This window comes from Astyanax mexicanus, chromosome 13 (genome assembly GCF_023375975.1).
Source record: "Astyanax mexicanus isolate ESR-SI-001 chromosome 13, AstMex3_surface, whole genome shotgun sequence".
NCBI classification, from domain to species: Eukaryota; Metazoa; Chordata; class Actinopteri; order Characiformes; family Acestrorhamphidae; genus Astyanax; species Astyanax mexicanus.
In genome coordinates this window covers 1662111-1688994 of record NC_064420.1, presented here as the reverse complement: position 1 = coordinate 1688994, position 26884 = coordinate 1662111, and the positions used below count along the sequence as shown (strand labels likewise).

The 26884-nt window shown below is 37.7% G+C and overlaps 1 protein-coding gene across 1 annotated transcript in view; it reads left to right on the top strand.

The window, feature by feature from the left end:
- The window catches only part of syt6a (synaptotagmin VIa), an 83366-nt gene extending 56705 nt beyond the window's left edge, over positions 1-26661 (top strand). The window contains exons 2-8 of the mRNA XM_022677094.2: positions 644-819; positions 2331-2551; positions 7842-8400; positions 16433-16553; positions 21213-21384; positions 23889-24039; positions 25203-26661. Of these exons, the coding sequence (XP_022532815.2) occupies positions 644-819; positions 2331-2551; positions 7842-8400; positions 16433-16553; positions 21213-21384; positions 23889-24039; positions 25203-25274 (1472 nt within the window). The 3' untranslated portion in view covers positions 25275-26661. The remainder of the gene's footprint in view (positions 1-643; positions 820-2330; positions 2552-7841; positions 8401-16432; positions 16554-21212; positions 21385-23888; positions 24040-25202) is intronic.
- Positions 26662-26884: the final 223 nt, after the last annotated feature.

Sequence of the window (26884 nt, the reverse complement as noted above, 5' to 3'; positions counted from 1 at the left end):
ATTAGCACAAGATGAGTGAGGGCGGAGTCTCAGTAATCAGGAGAGGCTGATCTCAGTACAGCGGAACGGTGGCTAGGTGTGACAAACCCTTTGTAAAAATATAAAAATAAAAAGTAATGGGATAGCAGTATATTATGTTTAAAACACACCTAAATCAACTTTTTAAAAAGCTCTCAAAATCCCAACATAATATTTGTCATATTTTTATTTCTTTCTTATTTGTCTTCAAGACGCTCACTAATGTAGCTGTAATAAATGTCTTGTTATTATTATAAATGGGTTATTACAACCCATGCAGAGAATGTGCATTAAATAAACTGTTGTCTATGGCTAAGTGCTCTCCTGCCTCGTTATAGAAACTGTCATTACAGACCACTACTACATGCTAAAATATGATAATAATATTCCATTATGAGTTTTTAAAGACTGTATCAATCAACGACAACGAGCACTTTGCCTGACAAACTGAGACAAAGCTGAGAGGACGTCCGATGTAATAAACAATCTACTTTAACAGCTAATGTACGGAGTGAGATCAATCTCATTGGAGCTAATATGCCTGTCTTTCTTCTGTCTCACTGTTTCTGCCATCTGTTGGTCCATATTGCCCGTCCCCTCCTTCCGCTCGGCCGACTCTGCCCAGCCTCGGACGTCACCGTTGGCCTCCCCGTTGGCGTGCTGGTGGCGTGCGGTCTGGCCCTGCTGCTGCTGGTGGCGTTAGCCTCGTGGAAGCTGTGCTGGGTGCCTTGGCGCAACAAGGCGGTTTCCTCCGGCTCCGCTCTTTCCCCGGACGAGTGCCCCGCCTCCCTGCAGCCAGAGGTGGGTAACGTAGCCTAAACGTAGCCTGGACCCATATGAAAGAGTTGTTACTTGATGCTAATCAGTGAAGTGCAGCGACTTGTGAGTGTGCAGTGACTGATTTTTTTTAGTGATTAAAAATGACATCCATCGTGGTGTATCATAGGGAGATAGCTGGTTCGAATCCCGGTCATGCAGTTTGCCATTAGCTGCCGGAGCCCCGAGAGAGCACAGTTGGCCTTGCTCTCTCTGGGTGGGTACAGTACAGTAGATGGCGCTCTCTCTTTCCCCTCATCACTACTCCTAAAGGGTGATGTGGATCAGCACAGACAAGGCTGCATCTGTGAGCTGATGTATCAGAACCGAGTCGCTGTGCTTTCCTCCGAGCGTTAGCGCTGTGATGCTACTCGACAATGATGATGCATCAGCAAAACAATAAAAACAGCTTAAGTAGCGTCACATGTTCTGTTACTCCAAACAGGATCCCTGATCATGCTGGAAGCCAAGCTGAAGTAAAAGTAGTCTAGTTTAAAAGCTCATGTCAATACAACTATGAATTATTGAGTTCCTTCAAGAACTGCAACTGCAACTCGTTCAATATAAAATCGATCAGCGCAAAAAACTAAGTTTGGGAGCTGCTGTTCTTCTACTTTTGAGACTTTATAGAATCAACTCTAAAACAAAATCCCAATGCTGAGAAATAGAGGTGAAGCAACAGCAAGGCTGAACTGAATCAACCCTTATAAATAATCAGTGTATCTCAATATTGTGCTGCACTGTATTTAAAAAAATGGCAATAAAGGATTGTAAAAGGATTGAGCAGCATATTACTGTATAATGCATTACAGAAAAGTACAGATTTTAGTAATAATGAGTTTTAACATATATAAATATGTTATAATACTGCAATCATTCTTTATGATAATCATACTGTATGTAGAGTACCAGTCAAAAGTTTGCACAAACCTTAAATTCTGTGTTTTTTCATTATTATAAAATGTTCTGCACTGTATATTAATAATAAAGTAATTAAAACAAACAAAAAAAAAGTATATTATATTTAATAAAAGAGGGAAAACCAAGACTGCCTCTATTACAAACAATGCAATTTAATATTTAATAATCTCTAGGGCTGCAGCTATCGATTATTTTAGTAATCGAGTACTCTACTGAAAAATCGTTTCGATTAATCGAGTAATTGGATAAAACATATTTGCTTGCCTAAAAAGCAATTAAAAATCACAAGAAAAAACAAGAAATGTCACTTAATGATGAATGACCAATTGGTTTAATTTTTAAATTCACAACATACATTTCCAAATTAAAACACAAATATAAATAAATAAAACACAAAAATAAGTAATAATTTATTAACTAATAATTTATTATAATCGTTTCACCCCTAGTGTTTCTCTATAATGAATAGTTCTGATGAGGGCCAGTTTCATCATTGTAATGCTTTTGATGGTTTTTGAGGTGAATGTTTTATTGTTATTTTTTTTAATCTTCATATGTTGCTGCCCCTCCTGCAGCCGCTCTCGCTCCTGCCCAGCCCTCAGCAGCCGCTGATCAGCATGGCGTCGGAGAAAGTGAAGGACTCGCTGTCGCCCATGGGCTTCCTGGAGGCGGCGGTGAAGATCAGCCACACGTCGCCTGACATTCCCGCAGAAGTGCAGCTTTCCATGAGGGAGCATTTCCTGCGACGCACCCAGCGCATGCAGCGGCAGACCACCGAGCCCGCCTCCTCCACCAGGTAACACCATCATACACTACACACCTGTTACACACATATATAACATACAGTACACACCTGTTACACACATATATAACATACAGTACACACCTGTTACACATATATATATATAACATACACTACACACCTGTTACACACATACATATCATACAGTACACACCTGTTACACACATATATAACATACAGTACACACTGTTACACACATATATATCATACAGTACACACCTGTTACACATATATATATATAACATACACTACACACCTGTTACACACATACATATCATACAGTACACACCTGTTACACACATATATAACATACAGTACACACCTGTTACATACATATATAACATACAGTACACACCTGTTACATACATATATAACATACAGTACACACCTGTTACATACATATATAACATACAGTACACACCTGTTACACACATATATAACATACACTACACACCTGTTACACACATATATAACATACAGTACACACCTGTTACACACATATATAACATACAGTACAAACCTGTTACATACATATATAACATACAGTACACACCTGTTACATACATATATAACATACAGTACAAACCTGTTACACACATATATAACATACAGTACACACCTGTTACACACATATATAACATACACTACACACCTGTTACACACATATATAACATACACTACACACCTGTTACATACATATATAACAAACAGTACACACCTGTTACATACATATATAACATACACTACACACCTGTTACATACATATATAACATACACTACACACCTGTTACATACATATATAACATACACTACACACCTGTTACATACATATATAACATACAGTACACACCTGTTACATACATATATAACATACAGTACACACCTGTTACATACATATATAACATACAGTACACACCTGTTACATACATATATAACATACAGTACACACCTGTTACACACATATATAACATACAGTACACACTGTTACATACATATATAACATACAGTACACACCTGTTACACACATATATAACATACAGTACACACCTGTTACACACATATATAACATACACTACACACCTGTTACACACATATATAACATACACTACACACCTGTTACACACATATATAACATACACTACACACCTGTTACATACATATATAACATACACTACACACCTGTTACATACATATATAACATACACTACACACCTGTTACATACATATATAACATACAGTACACACCTGTTACATACATATATAACATACACTACACACCTGTTACATACATATATAACATACAGTACACACCTGTTACACACATATATAACATACACTACACACCTGTTACACACATATATAACATACACTACACACCTGTTACATACATATAACATACATATATAACCTACTGGGGTCGACAAACGTGACACTATCTTTTTTGTCATTTAATAATAATAACTGTTTAAGGAACACAAATGAAGTAAAAACTGGAAAAAGTCATTTTAGTATTGTAAAAAAATAATAATCCGGAAAAATATTAGTATATTGCGAGTAGTCTGCGTGATTGCTGTGAATAAAACAAGCTACATTTACGTGCTGCATTTATGTCCCGCTAGGGTTGTGGCTAATGCTAGTGCTAATGCTGCTGCACCCAGCCTTAGTGCTGGAGAAACTTCACTGAAACTCACCCTTAGACAATATATTGGAAATCTAAGCTTACTGTAAATAAATGGAAGTGAGTTTTTAGGAGAGAAATATGTGTAGATTAACATCCAGCACTCGTTTGACTTATAAATATATATATATATATTTTTTTTCTTGGAATTACAGTTTTATTTACTTAGACGCTTTTCCCAGCTTCCAAATTAGAAGAAAAACATGGCGACACCCTTGCTCACTACCAAGCAGGCATCCTTTCTTGTGTTCTGATGTACCTTATGCATGGAAATAGACCAGAAAATAGACGTTTATTGATGAGTGCACCTTCTAATTTATTAAATGTTCTTTTTGTGTGGGTCTGCTTGTAGCTAGAAATTGTCAGCGCTCTCAGAATTTAACCAATGAAGTGTAGAGCTACTTTAAGCTTAAATTTAAGAGTTAAAATAGAATAGAGTGTAAAAATAGTGATTTCTTTCTATTCTTTGATTTTATGCCCCCATCACTTGCATTGTAAGCCTATTGGAAGCATTGGATAAAAGTGCTGTATTTAAGAATGCTGGGAGAGAATGGAGGTAGGCTATGTTACGAAAATTGGCCCTCGTTATCGTGTTTTACTACAACTCAAGTCCATTTCACACTGGATTTCTCCTTTAACTTCAGGCGTAATATTGTTTGCACACATTAATTTTAATCAGGAGATCCTTAATCTCTACAGAAACTGAACCCGAGCCGCGTCTCGCTGCATCCAGAAAGTCCCTGCCGTGTTTAATTTGCACGTGGAAGTGTAAGATCTGATTTAGCTTCATGCTGATGCTGCTGCCTCCCTGGAGAAGCTCTCTGTGATTTTGGCTCGGAAATCTTCAGCTGCTGCTCATTACGGACGGAGAAGGAAAGCCATCGCAGTGAAATTAATTACACCACCGCTGGAGCTGACAGTGCTGTTAATAGTACTGTTAAATGTTGAATAAAAGGATGCGTATCAGGCATTAATACGGCCTGCTTGGGTCTGAAATATTATATTAAAATTTAATAGGATGTCACTTATGCTCCACATTGCCTTTGTCGCTTCTCTTCTTGAATTTCTTAGTAAAAAAAATCAGAGAGAGGAGTATTTTTACCCTCTGCTTTCTTTCCCTGCTTCAACGTTTCCTCGCTGATCAGTTCATCTCTGTCTGAGCTGGGCTGCTTTTACCTGAGGAGGTTCTCCTTTACAGCGTTTACTAATGAGATCCTGCTTTTTACAGTTCCACTAAGTGATAAACTGAACTGATTCACCTTCTAATAAAACACAGGGTTGGCTAAATAGCAGCAAAGTGCCTCTTTAAACAATAAAAATCAATTTATTTGAGTTAAAGAGGAATCTTTTGCTTCTATAAGCCGTTTGGTTGGCTCCTCCCTTATTTTGATGTTACAATAACCCTTTCAGACCTTGCAACATAACTTTTTTAAATGTTTTCTTGCACATAACACTAATTGAGACATATTGTTTATCTGAATATAGCATAAACCAGCCAATAAAAACGTTTATAAGGCAATTAAACAGTAGCTTAGCCCCACCCACTGCACTGAAAAAAAACTAAACTCCACTCAGGGCCAATGAGGCAAAGAAAAGCCCATTTTTACCAATTGTATGTGATTTGGAACACTTTTTATCATAATTAGGGATGACTTTTAACAAAAAAAGGTATATCAATATCAAATATTTAAAATAAAATCTCTTAAGCACAGGTTTCCAATGCAATGGATATTAAAAAAGCAATTCAATATTTAAATCATTGGATTTGTTTTTTAAATACAGTTTATATTGGGATAATAAATATATCACAGTTTTCTTTTGTGTTCATCACAAGCAGAAATAGCATTCTTATATTTTCCCATCACTGGATCATAATTCAGGTCTGAAAAGATTAAGGAAACCTGCATAGAACCACCCGGGATTAGCCAGCAGACTTCTTCTGAGGGAGGAATCTGTACCTAGTGTTTGTGTCTTTTGGCAAGTCTCCCAAAAGCAGATTTTTGTGCTTCTTTCTATCGCAGTACTAGCATCATGTTGATGTTTTTAAGCAATTAAGCTAACACTAATGTGTGGTAAATGCACAGCGTACACATGGGGCGTGGCCAGTAACAGCTTATTTGCATAAAAGTGACAGAGCCCTTAAATGGCTCATTCTGAAAGGGACTAAAACTGCTAAGAATAGATCTTTACGTAAAAGTGATTGTGTGCACAGAACTTTATGAAGACGTTTTGTAAAATACGTCTTCTTAAACATAATTTATATTAAACTAAATTCCTGATTGGGGAGCGGCCATGACACTGATATGAAGGCTAATACAATCAAGAAGGTATCAGAGTGGCAAACTCAGTCTTCATCTTCTTATTTATTCATCAGAAAACCAAAGAAACACAGAACTTAAACAGAAAAGAGCCGATGAGTTAAGAGAGTAAAGAGAATTTAATAGATTTCGCTAAAATCTTCAGATTTATCCGCTCTGAAAGGAGCTGAAAGGATGAAAGGAGATTTCTAAATCCCCAAATCCCCCAAACTCACAGACCGTCAACTTAAATTGACCTCACACTGCTAGCAAAATGTGCTAACAGACAACCTCACCTCTTTTAGGTGACTGGAAGACAGGGCTAACAAGTGCTAAAATAAAAATGAACACTTAGAACCGTTAGAGCTCTTCACTTCAATTTTAATCAACATCAATTATCTAGATCCTAAAACACAACCCTATAAGACTCCATGAAATATGCTAAACCAATTAGCTTACAAATAGCAAATAAAAGTTCTGAATCAGGATCAGAAACGTAATAATTTAACAGTTTTTTGGGTGCCAAATAATATTCAGCTCTTGCTCATGAATATTCAAACATGCAAACATATCGCCTCTGATTGGTAAACAGCACTGCGAGGCAGCGAGACGGACAACAGTTAGAAACATTTTAAAATAAAGACATTTTTACACTAATAACAGTCTTAATAACTGTCATTTGTTACTTTACAACATGTGTAATAATGCCCTGCTCTGCCCTAGTCTTAGAGTCTCTGTAAAACACCCAATCCACCGGAGATCCTATTTAAACACGTAGTTATACACAGAGGGGGGAAGTCCAGGTCCAGAAAGTAAAAAATCACCTTCTTTAGCTAATCAGGCCTTGCTTAAGCCCCCCTATTGCTCAACATCTAGCACAGTTATCACCATGGAAGTCTCCAGTGTCACTGAAGCACAATTATAACATAAACATTATTGTTGTTTCACTACTTTACTACTTTCGAAAGACCAACATATTAGATTATATTACATAATAGCTTTACATAACATTTAAAAAAAACATTACATTGAATTTCGTTTTAGTTTTTGTTTATTGCATGGGGTTATATATTGATTACACTAATTATTGCTAACAGAAGATGTTTTATACTGTTTTAAATTATGTTTCTTCGATCTTCAAATTTTTAATCAAGTCAATTTGACCTGTAACATAACAGAAGGGGTTTAGAGGGCTGTGTTTGTCTATTGTTGTGACCTAGATGAAGATCAGAACACATTTAATGACCAATTTATGCAGAAATCCAAGTATAATCAGAAGAGTTCACATTACTTTTTCTTGCGACCGCAGGCACAGCTCCTTCAAACGTCACCTGCCTCGTCAGATGCAGGTGTGCAGCCTGGACCTGGGGAATGACTACGTGGACGTGGACGAGCAGCCCACCAGCATCGGCCGCATCAAGCCGGAGCTGTACAAGCAGGCGACGCTGGAGAGCGAGGAGTCGGCCAAGAACGCAGGAGGAAAGAACTGCGGCAAGATCAACTTCTCGCTGCGCTACGACTACGAGAACGAGATGCTGCTGGTGAACATCCTCAAAGCCTTCGACCTGCCGGCTAAAGACCTGTGCGGAAGCTCGGACCCTTACGTCAAGATCTACCTGCTGCCCGACCGCAAGAAGTTCCAGACGCGGGTTCACCGCAAGACCCTCAACCCCACCTTCAACGAGTCCTTCCAGTTCCCGGTTTCCTACGACGAGCTTCCCGCCAGGAAGCTCCACCTCAGCGTCTTCGACTTCGACCGCTTCTCCCGCCACGACATGATCGGCGAGGTGGTGCTGGAAAACCTGTTGGAGGACTCGGATCTCTCGCGGGAGACTTCCATCTGGAGGGACATTCAGTACGCCACCACGGTAAAAACGCCTTTTTTAATTCTGTGATCATGCTGTTGCTCCATTTATCAACCTGATCTCCATCTGCTCCAGCTGTAGCAGCATAAGGTTGATTACTACAGATAGTGATTTTATTCCCGCAAACGTTCATTAGATTCTATTATAGATTATAGGTTCAAAAGATGAGTCAACATGTATTCTATTTATTTTTTTAATGCAGAAAAAAACATCCAATTACTGTCTCTTTTTAGAGTATAACAGGATACTACTGATGTGGAACATTGAGACTAAACTGAGAAACACTGAAATAGAACCAAGACGATGATTCAAACAACTGAAACACCTGGTTTTAGAGCACAATAATTGATTGTGGTGACGGACAGTTCTGGTGGAAACAGAAGAGTTGAGGTGCACATTGAATTCTGTGTGATTTGATCAGCCGTGGTTTTATGTTTTTTGGATACAGTCCGGGTTAGCACCCGAACATTCCTTTCAGACAGCTTCCTCTTACAGCGTCCACAGTTAATCCTGTTGGATGTTGTTTTGGTGCTTCTTGGTGGTTAATGCTGACATTACCCTGGATACCGTGGCTCTTGATGCATCACAAAGACTTGCTGTCTTGGTCACAGATGATCCAGCAAGTCGTGCACCAATAATATACAGATATTGATGATTTAATCATCTACCATTAAATGAATAAATTTTTTGGTTTCTTGTGGAAGAAGTATAGTAAGATTTACCGTTGAGACTGTAGTTAAGCAGCCCCGATAAGCCTGCAGTTATTGCTTTGGTGTCAATGAAGTGTTTGCCCCTCAAACAAAAGCACACATTGTGTTGATCCAGCAAGGCTGAAAAGTCCGAGACACTAAACGCTGCCGAGAGGAAGCCGCTGCATTCCTGCACTTTCTCCAGGAGTGAGAGAAATGAAAGATCTGAACACAATGACCCACAAGCTCCTGACGAAATGAGCTGTTTACACTCAATTAGCTGCTTAATGGGAAGAGCTGTAAGACAAAAGCTGGACGGGGTCGAGGGCCAGCGTCCACCAGTCACTGCCATCACGAGACTGGATTCAGGACATTTACAGCTGGTCTGAACAAAGAACAAGACAGTAAATCTTGTTTTTTTTCACACCTGTGAGCTTAATTCACCAGAACAAATACTTAAACACAACTGTGCAAAAGTTTTAGGCACCTAAACACATCACTCAAAATTATTTATCTCAGAAATAAGAGTGATTTTCACTGAAAAAAAAAACTTTGTAGACCACTACTCTACTCTGTAGTCACTTCTCTACTCAGTAGTCCACTACTCCACTTGGTAGTCCACTTCATATTCCACTACTCTATTTGGTAGTCCACTACTTTACTCAGTAATCCACTCAGTAGTTCACTAGACTTCGCACTACTTTACTTGGTGGTCCACTGATACACTTGGTAGTCCACTACTCTACTCTATAGTCCACTAGTCTACTTGGTAGTCTGCTACTTTACTCAGTAGTCCACTAGTCCACTTAGAAGTCTGCCTGGTCTACCTAGTCTACTTGGTAGTCCACTAGTCTACTCAGTAGTCCACTAGTCTACTTGGTAGTTCACTAGTCCACATTGAAGTCCACTTGGTAGTCAACTTGTCCTTTCAGTAGTACTCCACTAGTCCACATTGTAGTCCACCAGTCTACTCTGTAGTCCACAAGTTTACTCAGTAGTCCGCTAGTCTACTCTGTAGTCCACTAGTCTACTCAGTAGTAGTCCACTAGTCTACTTCATAGTCCACTTGGTAGTCCACTAGTCTACTTGGTAGTCCATTAGTCCACTCAGTATCCACTAGTCCACTCAGTAGTCCACTACTCTACTCGGAAGTCCACTACTCTACTCTGTAGTCTACTAGTCTACTTGGTAGTCCACTGGTCCATATCATCGTCCACTTAGTAGTCCACTCAGTAGTCCACTAGGGTACTCAATAGTTCACTACTCTACTTGGTAATCCATTGGACCACTCAGTAGTCCACTAGTCTGTAACTAGAGTTTAACTGGACAAGGATTCAACAAAAAAAGAAAAAAAAAAATCATCACTAGAACATAAGTCAGGTCTGATAGGGTTAAAATGTTTTTTCATTTTTTTATTTTTTTCAGGTGTCTAAACCTTGTGCACAGCACTGTAAATTAGCAAGTATTACCATATTTGGAATGAAGAGTGAATTATAATGAAGACGCAGCTACTCTGCATGTCCTGATAATGTTGTTGCCAAGAAATCAAAGCTAGCAGATGACAAAATAAATCAGGTCCTTTGGTCCATTAAATTATAGAGAAGAACCTATGGAAGCAAATTAAACACACAGTCCCAGAGAAGGCTAGCACAGATAGCGTTTAGATGGCTTCACGCTCATTACAGTGACTGCTTCGTCATGAATCATCTCATCGACAAGCCAGGGAGCTTAATGTGTCTGGCATTTACAGCCCCCTAAAAAAACCCTCAAAGCCCACTCCGCTTTCTGATGCACAAGCCAGGACATTTTCTGTCAAAAACAAGAAGAACAACAACCGGGAAAAAATAACACCTTGTCAAATCAATTCCTATTATCTTTGTAACCAGAGGCACACTGAGCCTTTCAGAGATCTGGCTGCCAACTGTGCCACCCTGGGTATAACTATACAAAATATATTGTTTTAACCCTCAGAAAAGCCTGTGAGAGAATCTTCCTTCACATGTTCTTTAGCTAAAAAAGACAGGTACAGGATGCAGGCGCCAAATGGAGCTTGGAAAGATGGTGGCTTGGGTTTTTAGCATTTTGACTCCCAGCCAGCATTCTCAGAAGAGCATGGGCTCTAAGTGGGTTTGTACTGTGTAGTTACAAGGAACCAATTGGGTTTCCCAAATGGGCGCCATCATTACATCCCACCCTACGGCCGTAATTTAAGGGATCTATAGCGTATCGGTCGATTGCAGATCGTGCAGCTGAATTTAGAGCATGTTGGTGTGTCTTTAGAAAAAAATGTCATTTAGAGCATTTATTTGCAGAAAATGAGAAATGGCTGAAATAACAAAAAAAAAGATGCAGAGCTTTCAGACCTCAAATAATGCAAAGAAAATAAATATTTGGTGAAATAATCCTGGTTTTTAATCACATTTTTCATGCATCTGGCATTATGTTCTTATGCATCTCCTCCACCAGTCTTACACACTGCTTTTGGATAACTTTATGCTGCTTCACTCCTGGCAAAAATTTAAGCAGTTCAGTTTTGTTTGATGGTTTGTGATCATCCATCTTAAACGTTGTCAAAAAAGTAATAATTACTCCAGTAAAGTATAGAAAACCAACATTTCTACTGAAGCTGATTTTAGCATTTTAAAGAATGTGGGAATTCTGGAGAGAGAAAGCACTGAACGGATGTTCTACAGCCCTGCTCTATCTTATTGGATTCGTTTATCTGGGGGCTTCTCTAGTAAAACTCTCCTTTGATGATGAAATTCCTGCTTCTGAGCAGCAATAAAGTGACCACTGAGTTTTGGTGAGTTTTTGGATGTTTGAATTACACTTGGTGAATCACCACATAGTTATAGAACGCTAAAATGATATTATAGATATAAAATAGTGCATATATCTTATATACTGTATTATAATGCTTATATACTACTGTATATTAAACTCAACATCCTGAACAATCAATCAAACCACAATATTATAGTAAAGTAAGCCATGCAAAGAAAAGTTCATATTCATATTCATAGAGTTCAGAAATCAATATTTGGTGGAATAAGCCTGGTTTTTAATCACAGTTTTTTTCACATGCATCTTGGTATCATGTTCTTCTCCACCTCCACCAGTCTTACACACTGCTTTTGGATAACTTTATGCTGCTTTACTCCTGGTGCAAAATTAATTCAAGCAGTTCAGTTTGGTGGTTTGATGGTTTGTGATCATCCATCTTCCTCTTCATTATATTCCAGAGGTTTTCAAATAGGTAAAATAAAAGAAACACATAATTTTTAAATGCTCTCTTATTTTTTTCCAGAGCTATAGATCGTTAAATACGGCCAATCAAGTGTTGTTCAATGTTATCCAGTGTTAGTCTTTCTGGCTGTTGATCCGCATGTTCTGATATGAAGAAATATATATATAATATAGTCAGTCATGCTGTCAGTTTAATATCACTCCAGTCTTTTTTGAGGTGATGAATGATGTTTTTTCTTCACAGCTGGAGATTTCCACCTCTATCCGTTCACCCCTCATTGCTTTCTAGCAGTTCAACACACACACACACACACACAGATAACAATAGGGAAATAATAGGACTGAATGTATCAGAGCACTGCTGAGTGTCGTGGTTGGTGTACTGTCAGAAAAGGTACTGTACATGTTATTTTGGTGCAAACAGTGCAAATGTTCCCGCAGAGTTACAAAATAATCCTTCAGGTCCAACTGTCTTCCATAGGGAAAAGTATATGCACAGAAATATAGTGCAGATATGTCTCATAAATAAAGATACTGGAGACATAGCCTTGAGGGATGGCAGCATTGGCTGAGACTTGACATCATCTATGCGGAATTTGTCTGACAGTATGTTGGCACAAACAGCACAGGCCAATTGACATATTATACTTAGCAACCGAGGTATTGATTGGCACATGTGGATTTTTTCATGGCTGTGTGAACGTGCCAAATCCGATTTTTTCAAATCAGATGTGAGTCACGTTCATATGTAGTCCTAAATCGGATACGTATCTAATCCACGGACATGCGACATGAATGTGCATGGTCAAATCCAGAATTCATGCGTCTTTTTGCTTTTATGCATTAGCATTAGTATTAGCATTATCGCTACCTGCTTCTCTCTCGTACCCACACTGCATCTCTTGGTGCAGCTGTGTAGCTATATCTGCAAAAAAAACAACAAAAGCAAACCACCTGGCCTTTTTTTTCACGTCCTCGACCTGAGCATGTAGTTCTGAGAAAAAATCTGATTTGAGCAATGTGTGACTTGTAATGTGAACGTAGCCTATGAAGAAAAACATACTGAATTATTTACTAAACAATGAAGTGTTAAACAAACCAGAATATGTTTTTTAAAATATTTTAGATTTTAGATTTTTCAAAGTAGCACCTCCTGCTTAGATGATCAGCTTTGCACAGTTAACAGCTGTAAAATGTCAAGACCAACAAAAACGTTATGATGATGAACTGGCCCTCATCAGGACTGCTCCAGGAAGTTTCCTCTGTTGTACAGGATACGTTTATCAGAGTTACCAGTCTAAGAAACCACAAGTTAACAGCTGGTTAAAGGGTTAAATAAACTGTTGGATGTAGTTTTAGAAAAGCAGCTTATATTTCTGCATATATTTCGCCTTAAATAGTCAGTAACTGGATTTAATATTCAATAATTCCTGACTATTTTCATAAAAAGATGAATGCACTTTATAGGTACTTTTCTTAAACATGCATTTATTCCTAAAGTGTGGCACTTGCTGCTTCCAGCAGGCAGCTTTATTAAACACGGCTCCTCTCGCTGCAGTAAATCACCTCACAGTGCAGAGAGACGCTAAGCTGCTGCAGGAGAGGAATCAGGGGGACGTGTCCATCAGAGAGCGGCTCAGCTGGCTCATTTAAAGTGATTAGAATATCCGGCAGCTCTAAAGCTGTACAGAGAGAATGAGACTGAGGAACTTCAGACAGATACCCGCCCAGTCTTTACCCTCACATCTTACAGCATCCAGACAAAGTGAGCTGACTCAGCTACTGAAACCGTCGCCATCACGCGGGTTCATCAGGGTTCTGGCGGGTCCTTAAAAAATCTTAAAATACTTTACACCTTGAAATTTTGATAATTAAGATTATTAAGTTGTCTTAAATGTACTGTAAATTTGCTGACGGTATTACATTTTTAGATGGTGCGTTTAATGCCAGTGGGAAAGCTCATACTAACATTAGCAGCGAGTTACTGGGGAGAGAATTAAGGTTAGCGGAGAGCTAGCTAACATTAGCTGCAAGCTAGCTAATGTTATTGGGGAGAGAACTAAGGTTAGCTGTGAGCTAGCTAACGTGCTGCAAGCTAGCTAACTTTACTGAGGAGAGAACTGAAGTTAGTGGAAAGCTAGCTAACATTAGCTGTGAGCTAGCTAACATTAGCTGTGAGCTAGCTAACATTAGCTGTGAGTTAGCTAATGTTACCGGGGAGAGAACTAAGGTTAGTGGAGTAAACATTAGCGGTAAGCTAGCTAACATACTAACATTACCAGTGAGCTAGCTAACATTAACAGCGAGAAAACTAGGGTTAGCAGAGAGGAAGCTAACATGCTAACATGTTCTGCTTCAAAAGGGAACAAAATTGGTTAAGGAAATTGAACAGTTAGTGGAGAGCTAGTAACAGGGAAAGAGCTAAGGTTATCATACAGCTAGCTAACATTAGTTGCGAGCTAGCTAACAGTAACAGGGAAAGAGCTAAGGTTATCATACAGCCAGCTAACATTAGTGGGGAGCTAGCTAATAACAGCTGCGAGCTAGCTAACAGTAACAGGGAGAGCTAAGGTTAGCATACAGCTAGCTAACATTAGTTGCGAGCTAGCTAACAGTAACAGGGAAAGAGCTAAGGTTATCATACAGCCAGCTAACATTAGTGGGGAGCTAGCTAATAACAGCTGCGAGCTGGCTAACAGTAACAGGGAGAGCTAAGGTTAGCATACAGCTAGCTAACATTAGTGGAGAGAGAACTAAGGTTACCATAGAGCTGGCTAACATTAGCGGTGAGCTATATGCTTACATATTCTGCATTAAAATGGAACGGAATCGAAAGTTTTAATTTTTAATACAATACATTATTTTCTGCTTAAGAAGTTACTTTGACTCGACTACATTTTGAGCCTTAAATTATATTTATTTATATGTTTAAAAGGTCTTAAAAAGTATTAAATTTGACTTTTAATGCTTTTTAATGCAGTTTGACCCTGCTCCAACCAACAGGTCCGGATTATTTGTGAAGAAAGCGACAGCTGATTGGCTGAAGCGGCACTACGATGACGAATCTGAAGCATTTGGAAGTTTAGCTGTTTAATTAGCGGCTGGTCGGAGTCGGCGTTTGGTGTCCAGGAGAAGATCTTTTCTCAGGGAGGAATAACAGATAATTGGTCTTGGTGACTCTGTCTGTCCAAACATCCCGACTTTAGAGCTCAGCTCTGAGTCACAGGCTTATTAAACTCTATACTCTCCATCTCAACCAGAAGTGCAGAGCTGCAGATACACGTCCCAGACGTTTCTCAGGACTAATCATTTCACCCTGTGCGTAAATATATATCCATAGAAACTGCAGAGCTGTCCTAATGAGATCCTCCTCGATTTGAAACTTGAGTGAGCACAGAGGAAAACAAGTAAATATACTCTCGATAACATTATTGAATACAGCGAGTACGCAGGAAGTATGTACAGTTTATTTATATTCATTTTAATGGTGAAAACTAGTGTTTTAGCTATCTTACATCCTGTCAACCGTGTATTTTTCACGCCTTAATTATAATTAGGAAAAATATATAAATATACGTTTATTATATTATAAAATGCAGTGTTAAATAACTTTGAAATATATAATAAAAAAAATTACAAAAGTACATTTGTAACGTGATAAAAATTGTAGTACATTATATTCAAATATATTTGTATACCTACATATAAGTATAGTAGAAGTGTGCTACGTACTCCTAAAAACATGAACAGGAACTCTAAGCTAAATATATTTAACATATATTTAATTCTTAGTACATTCCTAATATACCTGATGTATAATAGTGTAATGATGCAGTTGTAATACTCATTAAACATATTATAATTTTACTGTAAGCATATTTAAAATATGGGGTTACATACATGAAGTAATATGTTTAAATTTTACTTATATATATTGCAATGGAATGGAATGGAAATATACACACAGTGTTTCTGTGCCACTAGATCTTATTGTAAATCAATCCCTTGCTTCTTACTATACTGAGTAATATATGCGCATGTATATGTAGATATAAATATATATATAAATATATATATTTGTGTCCATGTGTTTCTGACAGGAGAGTGTGGACCTGGGGGAAATCATGTTCTCACTATGTTACCTGCCCACTGCTGGAAGACTCACTCTGACTGTTATCAAGTGCAGGAACCTCAAGGCCATGGACATCACCGGATATTCAGGTAGAGTTTTTCACACCTTTCACTGATTTTAAATATATACTGGAAAAGAAACAGGTAAAAAATATACACTTATATATTATATACTCTTATTCAAGCAGTAAAATACAGATTACACAATAAACTCCCGATCCTGAAGTACTAAAATACTGTATTTGTATCCACTGGAGTATTATTTTAACTTCACTACTGTACTTAAGTACTGCAATACTGTATCTGTACTCTATTGGAGTATTTTTTTTACATCATTACAGTACTACTGTACTTAAGTACTGCAATACTGTATCTGTATCTACTGGAGTATTATTTTTACTACAGCACTACTGTACTTAAGTACTAAAATACTGTATCTGTAATCTAATACATGAATATTATTTATAGTGCAGCACTACTGTACTTAAGTAGTTAAATTCTGTATCTGTATCTACTGGAGAATTATTGTTACTACTGCACTTAAGTACTTAAATACTGTATCTGTATCTACTGGAGTATTATTTTTACTACAGCACTACTGTACTTAAGTACTTAAATACTGTATCTGTAATCTAGTACTGGAATATTATTTTTACTACAGCACTACCGTACTTAAGTACTAAAATACTGTATCTGTATCTACTGGGCTATTATTTTTACTGCAGCACTACCGTACTTAAGTACTAAAATGCTGTATCTGTATCTAATGGAGTATAATTTTTACTACAGCCTTAAGTACTTAAATGCTGTATCTGTACTCTACTGGAGTATTATTTTTACACAGCACTGCCGTACTTAAGTACTAAAATACTGTATTTGTACTCTACTGGAGTATTAATTTTACTACAGCATTACTGTACTTAAGAACTAAAATAATGTATCTGTATCTACTGCAGTAATATTTTAACCTCACTACTGTACTTAAGTACTAAAATGCTGTATTTTTATCTAACGGAGTATTATTTTTACTATAGCACTACTGTACTTAAGTACTTAAATTCTGTATATGTAATCTAATACTATAATATTATTTTTACTACAGTACTACTGTACTTAAGTACTAGAATACTGTATCTGTATCTACTGGAGTATTATTTTTACTACAGCACTACTGTACTTAAGTACTTAAATACTGTATTTGTATCTACTGGAGTATTATTTTTACTACATTACTACTGTACTTAAGTACTTAAATGCTGTATCTGTATCTACTGGAGAATTATTGTTACTACAGCACTACTGCACTTAAGTACAAAATACTGCATCTGTATCTACTGGAGTATTTTTTTTTACTTCACTACTGTAATTAGGTACTTAAATGCTGTATCTGTATCTACTGGAGTATTTTTTTTTTACTTGACTACTGTACTTAAGTACTAAAATGCTGTATATGTAATCTAATACTTGAATATTATTTTTAACACAGCACTGCTGTACTTAAGTACTAAAATACTGTATTTGTGTCTACTGCAGTATTTTTTTACCACAACACTACTGTACTTAAGTACTAAAATACTGTATCTGTATCTACTGGAGAATTATTTTTACTACAGTACTACTGTAATTAAGTACTTAAATGCTATATATGTATCTACTGGAGTATTATTTTTATTTTACTCCCTGAATTTCATAATTTGGTGGTTCTCCTCTCCAAAATCCTAACAGAGACAGATGCTTTATAAACAAATATATGACATTAGTATATGTCAAACTGTATGTACAAGTATTTTTTCTACCAGTGTTTCACTTCTGTAAATGGATTGCTGAAGCTCTGTAATGAAAAATGTCATTTTCTAAATCTGCTTTGAATCTTCGGTTACTGCAATTCTGGCAGCAATGACATTTTTCATACTGAGCTAATTCTATTCTGGTATTTTCTCCCATCATTAAAATAATACGCATTAGGCAAATGCGAAGCGACATTCAAAACAAGCTCTAAGTGATGAATACGAGAGCGGAGCGGTTTATAATATCAGGAGTTAAACAGGCGCGGGGATTTCACGCAGTAGACTCTCCTCAGATGAAAAGCAAACGTTTCGCATAGCTGGCAAATTGAATTCACATGCAGTAAAGCGTAGCTATTAAAACCCGCCTGAAGCTCTTCTGCTGCCGGAGCGAACCCGGCGCGTTTGTTCCGCTCGGGCTGAGAGCAGGATTCACACTGGATATTGTTTGTCTCAGATCACATAAATGTGTAGAGATGGGTAAAGAGGGGGACAGCAGACTGAGAGAGGTTCTGTTCATCCATTCAGACGCTCCGTCTTTATATCTCTCTTCTGAAAGCTGAAGCAGCTACTCAGCATTTTTTAGGTCATTTAAGGTTTTTACAGTTTTTTTCAATTGCTAAAAAACAATTTTGTGAACTAGACTGGTTTTATCAAAATATTTAACCTTTTCAGACCCTGTGTCCATTGCAATGGACATCGTGTTTTTTTCTTTTTTCTTATGCATATTTTTGCACTTAACACAAATTGAGACCTGTTTCCCATCAGAATAGACATTTATTAAAATACAACTAATTACAAGCACTAATGTAAAACAGCATTATGTGTTTTTTTAATATTACTTTATATTATTTAAACAGTAAAACAAGTGAATTTCTACTGAAATTAACATAAAAATATAAATAATATGTCTGATTTTGATGTATTCATCTTTTTTTTTTCCACTGAATCTCATTTTGAGTGCATTACAGACAGAAAACCGCATTCTTATATTTTTCCATCACTGGAAAATAATTCAGGTTTGAAAGGGTTAACACAATTTACAAACTGCACAATATATCCTCATATAAGTCAAGACAAACCTCTCAATGATAACGTAATTAAAAATGAATAAATAAATAAAAAACTATGATCGTTCGAATCCCGAACATGCAGCTTGCCATCAGCTGCCAGAGTCCTGAGAGAGCACAGTTGGTCTTGCTCTCTCTCTCTGGGTGGGTACAGTACAGTAGATGGCGCTCTCTCTTTCCCCCTCATCACTCCTAGGGTGATGTGGATCAGTACAAGGCTGCATCTGTGAGCTGATGTATCAGAACCGAGTCGCTGCACTTTCCTCCGAGCGTTAGCACTGTGATGATGCTACTCGGCAATGCTGCATCAGCAGCAGCAGCAGTTAAAAAAAAGAGGCAGAGTCTGACTTCACATGTGTCGGAGGAGGCGTGTGCTAGTCTTCTGCTAACCCTCTTAGTGTTATTTCTTAACTAGTGATGGGGAATATACAGCGGAGTAGCAAAATAGAAAACTCAAAATGCACTGTTCCATAATTATTAAGCCACAAGCCACAGGTTTCAAGCAATATGGGAAAGAAAAAGGCTCTCTCTGCTGCTGAAAATGGTCAAATAGGGCAGTGCCCTGAACAAGGTATGAAAACATTAGATATTTTATGAAAACTGAAGCTTGATAATCATACAGATTAAGAGAGCAGCTGCTTAAATGCTGTTAGAAAGCAGCAAACAGGTATTTGAAGCTGCTGGTGCCTCTATTCGGCCACCCCTAACCAGAGCTCACAGGCAGAAACGCTTCCAGTGGACCCAGATATACAGTATATAATATTATAAACTCTTAAAGAACCATTTGGAACATGTATATATATATATTTTTTTGTGTGGGAAATGTGCGTCATAAAATGCACAGATTTCCAGCGTTAGACTCTAAACCTGTCGGTCTGATTATTATTATTATTAAAGTATTAGACCGGGCGTCCTCCGGTTTAGTCATAGTGCTCTGCACTCCCACCAGCCAGCCTGTCTATCCACACATTCACCATGAATCCTCTCTATCTGCACAGAGTTTATGGATTGGCTCATTTTTTTAAAGGTGAAAAAGCCCCGCCTACAGCGATCACTTCCCATTACTCATTTCCTCAGCAGACAGACTGAATACGAGGTTTTCCAGACCAATTAGTGGATTGTTGGTTCCCTGTGGCTAAAAATAACCAGACACTGCTGTGGAACTAAACTAGCAGACTCTACACGACTTTAAATATCTCTTACGCAGTTTTTAACGAACATTCTGACGTTTACTGAGGTTTTCTTATTATTATTACTTGGGATTTGCTCAGTTTACGAGGTTATCAATTAGGAAAACAACACATCAATCTGACAGACACCTTTTTAGAGCTTTTTTAATAGTATCACAATATTTTAAGGTATTTTTGAAATGACAATATTCTTTGTTGTATGAAAAAAACACTGAAAATATTGTAATAATCAAAACAATCTGTAAACTATTGTCTCTTTTGTAAAGAACAGCAACTTACTAGAGGCTCGTTGCTATCTTACACCCCGTCCACAGTCTATTTTCACGTGTGCCCGCATTAATAAACTAGAGTCGGAGTTTATGAATATATCTACACTGATGGGTGTGGTGGTTTGAAAATGAGGTGTGTTCAGGTAAATTTATGTCATGTTTTTATCTTGGCGGCGTTAAATACAGGTGCGCCACTGACTGATTAAAACCCTGACAACAGTCAACAGTCAGCCATTCAAACCTATCTTAGTCATGCAGAAGCGTTGTGCGTATTGCGTGCCCTCAGTGCGTGTACACTGCTACTATGATCAGGAGGTTGCTGAATTGAATTGAATCCTAGTCATGCAGCTTGCCATCAGCTGCCGAAGCTCTGAGAGCCGTGGGTGGATCAGTAGATCGCTCTCTTTCCCCTCATCATATCCGTCTGTTTCCACAGATCCGTATGTAAAAGTGTCTCTTATTTGCGACGGGAGACGCCTGAAAAAGAAGAAGACCACCATCAAAAAGAACACACTTAACCCCACCTACAACGAGGCCATCATCTTCGACATTCCCCCGGAGAGCATGGACCAAGTCAGCCTCCACATCTCCGTCATGGACTACGACCTGTACGTATCCCAGTGTGTGTGTGTGTGTGTGTGTGTGTGTGCCATGAAATACTCCATTAACACACGATTAACCCCTAGAAGATGAGTGTTATTACTATTCATAATTAATTACACACATGATGATATGGCAAAAGACAGGACTAATATTAATCAATTAATAAATTAAATTTCCATTTCTCATCAATGCTTAAAAACACTGCGCTGAACTGCACAGACAATTCCAGCCAGACGCCGCTGGTCACCATCATTACCACCCACAGTGGACAGAAAAGAGTTTTAAGAGTTCAGAAATCAATATTTGGTGGAAAAACCCGGATTTTTAGTCATAGTTTTCATGCAACCTCGTGCATTTTCATGCATTTTCATGAGATCATATGAAACCGTATTAAAGATTAAGCATAGATGTCACTCAAGTTTATATGCAAGTCCAGCAAAAACATTTGAAAATAGTGTATAAAGCTATATAGTCTATTAACCTCAGGGTAGCAAATACTATATAAATTGCACAGGCGCTGGCCCTTTAATATCAAATTACACCATGATTTTGTAATTTCTGGTGAGGACTCTGTATTATAAGGGTTACAATTTTCCTAGAGAGATTGGCTAATAATCCACATAGACTAAATTACCCCAGTATTCCCTTTTATTCTCCGTATTTTAAACCCGGAGCTGGATAACGACCTTATGATGTATGAGCTGTAATATATCGTTAATGCGCTTGGTGTATTGTCGTGCTCAGACTTAACATGTGCTGTGACCTTTTATTTTCTGCTGCTCTGAAGAGATAATGCCTCTAGTCAGACGCTGAGCATCCCAGACTGAGAGAGAGAGAGAGAGAGAGAGAGGGAGAGAGAGAGAGAGAGAGAGAGAGAGAGAGGGAGAGAGAGAGACTTTTGACTTTTCTCAACATTTTATTATAACCAAACCATGTTATAATATTAAAAAGTCATTTTCAGGTCGTCTCAACCATTACACTGAGTGAGAGGGGGAGGAAAGAGAGAAAGAGAGAGATGAAGGGAGGGGAAGAATGTGAGCAAAATAAATAAAGAGACAGAAGGATAGAGAGAGAGCAAGAGAGAGAGAGAGGGAGGGAGAGAAAGAGAGAGAGAGGGAGAGAATATGAGCAAAAGAGAGAGAGAGAGAGGGAGAAAGAGAATGTGAGCGCGAAAAATATAAAGGGAGAAAGTGACAGAGAGAGAGAGAGAGAGAGAGAGAGAGAGAGAATGTGTGAGAGAGAGGGAGGATAGAGAACCGAGAGAGAGGGAATAAGAGAGAGAGAAAGATATGTAAATGTATATTTTTATATGTATTGTTTTTTTTTACCTTTTGTATATTAAGTGCTTGTTTCATTGCATTGGTGAAAGTTGTGAATTGCAATTCATGCAAATAAAGCTATTTTAAATTGAAATTGAAAGAGAGAGAGATAGAGAGAGATAGAGAGAGAGGGGGATTTAGAGAGGGAGAGAGAGGGATAAAGAGAGAGAGAGAGAGGGATGTAGAGAGGAATAAAGAGAGAGAGAGGGATATAGAGAGAGAGAGATGTAGAGAGGGAGTAAAAGGTCAGGAGTCAGTAGTCTGAGAGCACAGCGCGCAGCAGCAGTGGGGGTCCGGACTCCCACCGCAGTAAATGCGCTGCAGCAGAGCTCCGGCCGCCGCATGTTTACAGCCTGTCTACTCTCAGATGCAGGAAACACAGCGCATTAAAGATCAGCAGCATCTGGAGGATTTCATCATTTACATCTCAGAGGAAGAGCTGGAGTCTGACGTACAGCAGGAAACTGTAGCACGCTATAGCCTGCAGCAGCAGCAGCAGCAGCAGCTGTGGAGTTCCCCTAATAAAAATGAGGAAATTTCACTTAGAAACCTAAATATCTTACAATTACAAAAGTAATAACCCATATAAACCCCCGCTAACTCAAATATTTACCTATTAACCCAAATAACGTCTCCCAATCCAAATCAGTTCTCATGTAACCCATATGTTTTTATTCTACACTGAAATTATTTTATTTCAAGAATTATTTTGCCCCAAACCCAAAAAAACAAATATTTTCCTTTTAACTCAAATATTTTTCTTCTATACTCAAAGATTTTCCCTCTAAACTTAATGAATTTTCCTTCTAACTCAAATATTTTCCTTCTAATTCAAATATTTTTCTTCTATACTCAAAGATTTTCCTTCTAACTCAAATATGTTTCTTCTATACTCAAAGATTTTCCTTCTAACTCAAATATTTTCCTTCTAACTCAAATATTTTCCTTCTACCTCAAATATTTTCCTTCTACCTCAAATATTTTCCTTCTAAACTTAATGAATTTTCCTTCTAACTCAAATATTTTCTTCTAACTCAAATATTTTCCTTCTAAACTTAATGAATTTTCCTTCTAAACTTAATGAATTTTCCTTCTAAACTTAATGAATTTTCCTTCTAACTCAAATATTTTTCTTCTAACTCAAATATTTTTCTTCTATCCTCAAATATTTTCACTCACTGTTTCTCCAGGGTGGGTCATAATGAGATAATTGGAGTGAACCGTGTGGGCTGTGGAGCCGAGGGTTTGGGTCGAGACCACTGGAACGAGATGCTGGCGTACCCCCGAAAACCCATTGCACACTGGCACCCCCTCCTGGAGTCCAAAAAATCAGAGAAAGAGGTGAGTTAATTTTATTTTGATCTCTTTTATATCTATAGTTTCACCCAGTGGAGCTTCAGAGAGGAGGAAACAGAATTAAACATCTATTCTAATGTTCTAAAAACCTAAAGTCTCATCAGAGACTCCATCCTGTTACCCCCCCCCCCTGATTCTAATATAGTTAAATATTGGCGTAGCGGGTGTTATCTTCTGTTCCGGCACGTGTCTGAATGATAATGATTAAAAAATTATAAATAAAAAAGATGGATCTCATGTGGGTGTAATCCTCTGGTACGCTCTTATCTATTTATGGCTGCGTTTGGTTCTGCTTTCTTTCTTATGGGGAAAATAAACGCTGCAGTTCTCAGTTCTCTCTGATTGCTTTGATGATGAGAGTGTGATCTCTCTTTTATTTCTTTCTCTCTTTCTTTTTCTCGTTTTTATTTATTTATTTTTTTAGTGGAAACCAGGACAAACCCAAATAATTTCTCCCAATATAAATAATAACTCAATTAACTTAATTCATTTTCCTCTAACTCAAGTTATTCGATCCCAAACCCAACTAATTTCTCCCAATCCAAGTAATTTTTCCATTAGCGCAATTAGTTTTCCTCTAACTCAATTAATTCTCTCCCAACCCAATAAATTCCTCCAAATCCAAAAAATTTTTCCATTAACTCAATTAATTTTTCTCTAACTCAAGATATTCCATCCCAAACTCAAATAATTTCTCCCAATTTAAATAATTTCTCAATTAACTCAATTAATTTTCCTCTAACTCAAGTTATTCCATCCTAAACCCAAATAATTTTTCCATTAACTCAATTCATTTTCCACTAACTTTTCCACTAACTAACTAAATTATTCCATCCTAAACTCAAATAATTTCTCCATTCAAATATAGTCAAATATTGGCGTAGCGGGTGTTATCTTCTGTTCCGACACGTGTCTGAATCATAATGATTAAAAAATAAAAAATAAAAAGATGTATCTGATGATTTCAGTGAGTGTAATCCTCTGGTACGCTCTTATCTATTTATGGCTGCGTTTGGTTCTGTTTTCTTTCTTATGGGGAAATTAAACTCTGCAGTTTTCTCTGCTTGCTTTGATGATGATGTGTGATCTCTATTTTCTCTCTTTCTCTCTTTCTTTTTCTCATTTTTTATTTATTTTCTTTATTTTAGTGGAAAACCAGGACAGCCAGTTTTGACAGTCAGGGCTCTTGCCCCTCCCCTAAAGCTCCAGCCAGCCCATGAGGAGAAGCACATCTTCACCCAGAGGACCCGGAACCCTTTCCCTGACTGACTGTCTGAGTGCTCAAGGAAAATGTGCTCAAAAAATTGTTAAAAATGTAAAAAACTAAACTGAAAACAAAGCCAGGGCCGTCTCCAGGTCTCGCCTTTCCCTGACGGAGAGGGAAGGATTTACTGCAGGAGCTTCAACGGCCACTAAGCACTGATCTGAGACCAGTTTCTCAAACATCCCTTGAGTCGAAAAGCTCAAAAGCTGATTTTCTGTCAGTTCTTGAAAAAAGAAGAAGAAGAAGAAGAAGAAGAACAAGAAGTCGTAGAGACTCTTTCTTTCTTTCTTTCTCTCGTTTGTTCTGTCTCTTTCTCTCGTATTTTTAATAAATAAAGAAGAGTAAAATAAAGAGCCAGGCCTATTGTTACGGCTATATGGAATTGTCAAGCAGAAGGGCTTCCTTTCTCCACCGTTAAAAAAGCTTTTAAAAAAGCGAGATAAGTGAGGCGAATGAAATCTGACCACAGATTTTTACAGAGAAATGTGAAGAAGTGGAGATTTAACGTTTTTTTTCCTTGCCGGCTCTTTGACGATCACTTCATTCAGAGCTTGGACGGTTGAAAAATGGAGGATTAGCTTATCTCGCAGAGCCGAGGGTCCGGAGATTTGGAGGAAAATGAATGGACAGAGCTCAAGCACAGCTGACTACAGGAAAAAAGAGTGTGTCGAGAGTGTGAGAGTTTCGTAGCGGCGAAAACGCTGATAGCAGTAAGAAGGAGGAAGAAGAAGAGGAAGAGATTGGAACGCCAATTGTTGATCTCAACAATTGAACGAATGAACCACCTCCTCTACTTATCCGTCTCGGTGAACGGTGTGGTGAATGAAAAAAGACATGAATCGCTGAGACTCAAATAATAAAAAAATAAATAAATAAAACCCCCAGTCCATCCCGAGTTTGTTGATGTCGTAAATGATGAGAAATGATGTTGTTCGTATGTCATAAAAAGAGGCTTTCGCCACATTCGCCAGTTTCAGAAGAGCACAATGATCTCCAGAGCTTTCTCTCCTCACCCTCTAAAGACCCTCAGCTCCTCAGAGCAGAAGACGCATCCTAATCCCAACACTTGAAGTCTTTATTTATATATGGTGAATATATTTGTATTTGTAAATGATATGGAGTGAATGGGAGCACTCCACATTTATCTGTGTACAGAAGTTTCCTTATGTAGCTGTATCCTGGGCATTCGAGGTTTAAAGTGATTAGATGTAACATGATGACCATCCTGATCGTCTCTTTGTGTTTTAGCATCACTTTTTAGTCTTTAATCTTAGTTTAACGTTTTAATTGTGATTCTGAACAAAAGCAGTTCTTACTTCTGTCATTCTGGACTTTGTTTTAGTGGTAAATTAGATGGATTTTATACTGAAGTTATAAGAGCACAAAAATGAATCGCTGTTGTTCATGTTGCATATTGTTCTGTTGCATATTTTTTTTACAGTGAAAAAGTTCTGAAAGTCTGGATTGAAAGTGAAATTTACATTTAGAATTTGACCCAAATAATTTCTCTATTAGCACAACTTATTTTACAATAAGTAATTCCATCCTAAACTCAAATAATTTCAC